This window comes from Octopus bimaculoides, chromosome 20 (genome assembly GCF_001194135.2).
Source record: "Octopus bimaculoides isolate UCB-OBI-ISO-001 chromosome 20, ASM119413v2, whole genome shotgun sequence".
Lineage (NCBI taxonomy): Eukaryota > Metazoa > Mollusca > Cephalopoda > Octopoda > Octopodidae > Octopus > Octopus bimaculoides.
Genome location: NC_069000.1, coordinates 14,236,039 through 14,241,741, shown reverse-complemented (window position 1 = coordinate 14,241,741; position 5,703 = coordinate 14,236,039). Strand labels below are relative to the sequence as shown.

The 5,703-nt window shown below is 34.8% G+C and overlaps 1 protein-coding gene across 1 annotated transcript in view; it reads left to right on the top strand.

Moving 5' to 3' along the window:
* LOC106883427 (uncharacterized) overlaps positions 1-5,703 on the top strand; it is a 9,989-nt gene that overhangs the window by 1,995 nt on the left and 2,291 nt on the right. The window contains exons 2-5 of the mRNA XM_014934424.2: positions 2,246-2,492; positions 3,056-3,281; positions 4,022-4,144; positions 4,312-4,561. Coding sequence (XP_014789910.1) covers positions 2,246-2,492; positions 3,056-3,281; positions 4,022-4,144; positions 4,312-4,561 — 846 coding nt within the window. The remainder of the gene's footprint in view (positions 1-2,245; positions 2,493-3,055; positions 3,282-4,021; positions 4,145-4,311; positions 4,562-5,703) is intronic.

The following is a 5,703-nucleotide window of genomic DNA, read 5'->3' as shown; positions in this document are numbered from 1 at the left end:
TGGTTCAGGAAATAGATGGCGAATGTTTTTATTTTTCATTCCCTTTCGAAATTATCCCTAATTGTGGTTTGGAGTTTTGACTGCTCCTTCTAGCGGGTTAGATGTCCTATTATGGACATCTCTCTTATGTTGTTTAAATATACACTGTATGTATTTATATGAATAATATATAGTCAATGGACTATTTTTTTTCTTCTCGCTAGACCACTGGTAGCAAAAAGAATTTCTAAATTTTTTTTTGCTACCCTGAGATTTATTAATAATATATATATATATATATATATATATATCAGTTAATTAGATGATATATTGACCTCTTAAAGGGATGAGTACATCCAAGAAAACACTAGTTCTATACTTTATGTCTTTGGGAAATAAAATTTCCCTAAAGCAATAAGTATATGCTATGTATATAACCAGTATTAAATTAAGAGAAGAAAATGGAGAGTTAGTAGTCAATATTTATTTATTACTAAATTGATAATCAATTCTTCCTACAGCTGTTTCCATCTATACTTATTGGATACAAGCAATCTCTGTGCTCAGAGCATATGGTTTATACTATTCGAAATACAAGATGCTATGTGTATATATGTGTGTGTGATGTGTGTGATATTTGTATGTTTGTGTGATATGTGTGTGTGTGTGTGTGTAACTATGTGTATATAAATGTGAACAAACAAATATTTGTTTGTTGTTTTTATTAGAAGTGTTGAAATATGTATCGTTGACAAATTTTTCCGCCTTGTATTTCTGCTATTCTAACTGCAACTCTGCGTTCGAAAAGATATCTTATTAGTATCATACAACATGTATGTATGTAAGTATGTATGTATGTATGTATGTATATATGTATGTGTGTATGTTTGTATGTATATGTATTTGAAATCAATGACTTTCTTTATTTGGTTCTCTTTTTTTCATCCGATTCATCTCCTTTTCTCTTCTTGCTCTTTTTCTCTTTATTAGCCTCCATTTCGTTTTTCAACTCCCTCAAATTCCTTCATCTTCAACTTTTCTTTTTATCCTTCAATTCTGAGTTCATTTTCTCTCTTACCTGCCAGTTATACATGTTGACCTATCTGAACACTTAGGTCACCATGTAATTTTTGAATGTCTAACTTTTCCCTGATGATATTTTGCTCATAATTCATAAATGCAAATTTAATGCATAAATAAATTTGTAATTTATCCAATGAGTATAAATGGTGACAGCTGTAGGAAGAATTGATTATCAATTTAGTAATAAATAAATATTGACTACTAACTCTCCATTTTTTTCTCTTAATCTAGTATGGATTATATATATATGTATGTATGTATGCATGTGTATGTGTGCGTGCATATATGTGTGTGTTTGCGCATGTGTGTGTGTTTGAGTCTGTGTTTGTCGCTCACCACTGATTGACAGTCAGTTTTAGTGTGTTTACATCCTCATAACTTAACGAATTTGCAAAAAAAAAAAAAACTGATAGACTGAGTAGCTGGTTTAAAAGTAAGTACTTGAGTTGATTTGCATGTTTAAAATTCCTCAGAGTGGTACTTCAGCATGGCTGCAGTCTAATGATGGAAGCCAATAAAAGAATAAAAGGGAATATTAAATTTATTTAAATAATTAAATGAAATGCAGGAATCTGTACATTAGCATAAATTAGTGCAGATTATGAGAAGTTCCAGACCATTAGTGTGTGGAAAGTCAATGTTGTATTTGTATCAGTATAAATTAACACTTTTGTTACCAACTCAGCTGAAACCGGCTCTTGCTCTGAGTACAAATGTCTTGTTTTCATAAGTTTTGAATTAAAATCTTTCACCAAACCTTAGTCCCAATTTATGTTCCTAACACTAGCTTAATGACAATGTTTTTGTAGAATATTCAGAATGAGAGACAATGCTTAGATGACAGTGACACTTATTTACAACTATCACACAATGTGAAGACAAGGAGACCCCCTCCTACCCCACCCCTTACATATACACATACGATAAACTTTCAGTTTCTGTCTAGAAAATCCACTCACAAGGCTTTGGTTGATCTGGAGTTATAGTAGAAGATACTTGCTCAAGGTACAACACAATAATAGTGAACCCCAAACCACCTGGTTAGGAAGCAAACTACTCAACTATACAGCCATACTTGTTCCTATAGCCATGTCCACAACTAAAAGAATATTACAAAAAAAAAAAAAATGAAGTTCATTTAAATATGTTATTGATTTTTTTATTTATTTTTGTTTTTCATTAGACATCATAAGAGGAAACAGAAATTTCAGAAAAACACACCTGTTATTTTACAAAGAAATAATGAAAAGTTACCTGAAACAAATTATTCTGAAACTTACAAAGCTGTTCAAGATCCTCGACCAAGGTCCAGCAAACGTCCCCTGCTATTACCAAGCAATGTTCTGTCATCTGCTATGTCTTTTGAAACACACCAAAGATCAGAATTTAAATCTTATGATAAAGTTGAAAGGAGGAAACCAATATTCATAGTAAGTTGTAAATATTTGATGCTGCTCACTTTTCGCTTTAAAAACATTTATTTTTTATCTTTTAATCTTTTATATGTTTCTGTTGTGAGACTGTATCCTCCATGTTGGGGTACTGCCTTGAAAGGTTTAATTGTACGAATTTATTCCAGTACTTATTTTAAAGTCTGGTACTTAGTCTATCAGTTTCTTTTTGTGGCCCCAAGTGATGCCACTTCTTAGGCTACTAAGTGATGGAGATATAAACAAGCCAAAATCAGTAGTCAAGTGGTGGTAGGGAACATACACACACACACACACAACTCTCTCTCTCTATACATACATACATACACATACATACGTACATACATACATACGTACATACATACGTACATACATACATACATACGTACATACATATGTACATACATACATACGTACGTACGTACATACATACTGAGGTCAATTCAATCAACAAAGCCTTTGAAGGTGGTGGGTGCCCCAGCATGGCTGCAATCCTATGACTGAAACGAGTATAAGGTTAAAAAAAAAATGGTAAATGGTATATTCTTACTTTGTCATTGTAGGAGAGGATATATGAACCACCGTCTGAGCCATTTACGTATACTACTTCTTACCGTAATGATTTTATTCCAAAGAAGAGAATACCTGCTGTTCCAGCAACGTTGCCTAAAAAAGCAAGTATTATGAGATTTGATGGCATCAAGTTTGGTACCACAACAACAAAAGAAGATTATAAAGCATGGCCACCTCAGATAACTTTGCCCTTCCATGAAATTTCATCTTCTACCGGTAAGAAGTTATTATTTTTTTTATATGATTTTGTCCCCAAAAAGTGTTAAGGCCACTGTAGCATAAAGGACTACGAAGAAGGTAAAGAAGGAGCCTACAAATTCTAAAGACAGAAAACTTAAAGGATTGACTGTCAAGGACCAAATGCAAACAAGATGGTGGTAAGGATTTTTAGGGAGCAGCAGTTGAAGAAAAGAAGCTATTAGAATAAAGGGGCTTATGACTAACAGGAAACTCAACAGAGAAACGATGTACATGAGAAGAGAAGTGGGTGACATGTTTAACCCTTTAGTATTCAGATTACTCTGTTAAATGTGGAGGCACAGTGGTTAGGGCAGCGGACTCGCGGTCATAGGATCACAGTTTCGATTCCCAAACCGGGCGTTGTGAGTGTTTATTGAGCGAAAAACACCTAAAAGCTCCACGAGGCTCCGGTAGGGGATGGTGGTGAACCCTGCTGTACTCTTCCCCCACAACTTTCTCTCACTCTTACTTCCTGTTTCTGTTGTGCCTGTAATTCAAAGGGTCAGCCTTGTCACACCGTGTCACGCTGAATATCCCCGAGAACTACGTTAAGGGTACACGTGTCTGTGGAGTGCTCAGCCACTTGCACGTTAATGTTATTAGAAAACATTTCAAATATAAATAAAGTGGAAGTATACAAAAATAAATATTATTTTCCGTCTTACTGCAAGTTTTGTTTCATAAATATATTTAAGAAAGTTATTTTTATTTTCTAGATTCTATAATCTTTCCAAATAAAGAACCATTGCCAGAAAGCACTACACAGGACACATACTGTGGCAAAATAGCTCCTCGTTCATATCCTATCAAAATGGCAGAAACAGTTTTACGATCCCAAGGTAATTATTTCCTGTTATATTTGGTTTGCAAGATTCTTGATGTGAACTCATGTGTCGATACACAGATTTTATTGTATGTTTGTTATTAATGAAAACTAAAAGTCTGAGATCTTAATTAAATTATCCATTGTTGCATTACAATTCCCATTTGTTATATTCTCATTAAGGATATATGGACATGAAGACAACACATCAAACAACATTTAAACCGTACACTGCACAATTAAGATCAAAAAAGGAAGACGATTATAAAAGTAAAAGTGAAAATGGAAGTAATTTAGGAGTGAATAACCATATAAAATTTGAAGGAAAAACTCATTTTCAGCATGCATATCCAGGTTTTAAAGAAAGACAACCATCACCAGCTAAAATGGTAAAACCGCCACAGACATCATTGAAATTATCACATGATAACAGGTTATTGTTTTTATCTAAAATGATAGAGTAAATATATCTTTAACATGAGTTTATTTAATGTATATAGTTTGATCTTCTGGATCATTTCTCTAATGTTTGTTTCTTTGTAAGTTGAGGGTATGCCCTGATACATCTGCACCATCCTCTCTTCTTTTCCGACTGAGGTAGCCATGTATCTCCTCTACTGCAAGAGATCTGTTTCTACCCCTTTATCATCATCTGGCATACCGCCCATCCCCAGTCCCTCATTACTACATTCCTTTGGCTGAAGGCCCTTGAATTGTGAGTTACTTAGTGATCTCCCTTATGCTGGTGCCATGTAAAAAAAAAAAAGGCCCCTCCTTCCTCCCGTGCACTGTATGAAATGGTTGGTATGTCAATAGCAACCTGTAGCCTACAGAACTTTCTGAATGAGACGCCCAATGAAAAGTTACCTCAAATATTTTTAGTAGTGTCATTTGCCAGATCATAAGCCTTGTCTCATGTGGGCTGTTTCTTGAAAATGCTTATTCACACTTGATTTATAACTTGCCTTTTGATCTAATTTTAATTGTATTATTTTTAATGTGTTCAAATGAAAATAGATGACTGCTCTTCACTCTTTTTATATTGGTTTCAAATTTTGGCACTCTATAAAATAAGTATCCCAGTTGAGCACTGGGGTCAATAAAACTGACTAGCCCCTTCTCCACAAAATTTCAGGCTTTGTGCCTATAATAGAAAGGATTATCAATTCTAAGATGGGGGCTATCAACCTGGGTGGTTACAGGTTGATTGCTATATATGAGGGGTTACTGAAAAGTTCCTGGCTTTAATGGTATTGTGAAATGCCTGGTTGGAGGCCCAACCTTCTGAGTTCTTTTACAGGGCTTAGAAAAACTGAGGGACCACCGAAATAAAGTGTGTGAATCTGAGAGGGGAATATGTTCAATAAAATCATAATTAACTGATCCTCCTGTATTTTCTTTTACCCAAAGCCAGGAACTTTTCAGCACCTCCTCATTGGCTGTGTGGTAAGTAGCTCGTTTACCAACCACATGGTTCAGGGTTCAGTCGCACTGCGTGGCACCTTGGGCAAGTGTCTTCTACTATAGCCTCGGGCCGACCAAAGCCTTGTGAGTGGATTTGGTAGACGGAAACTG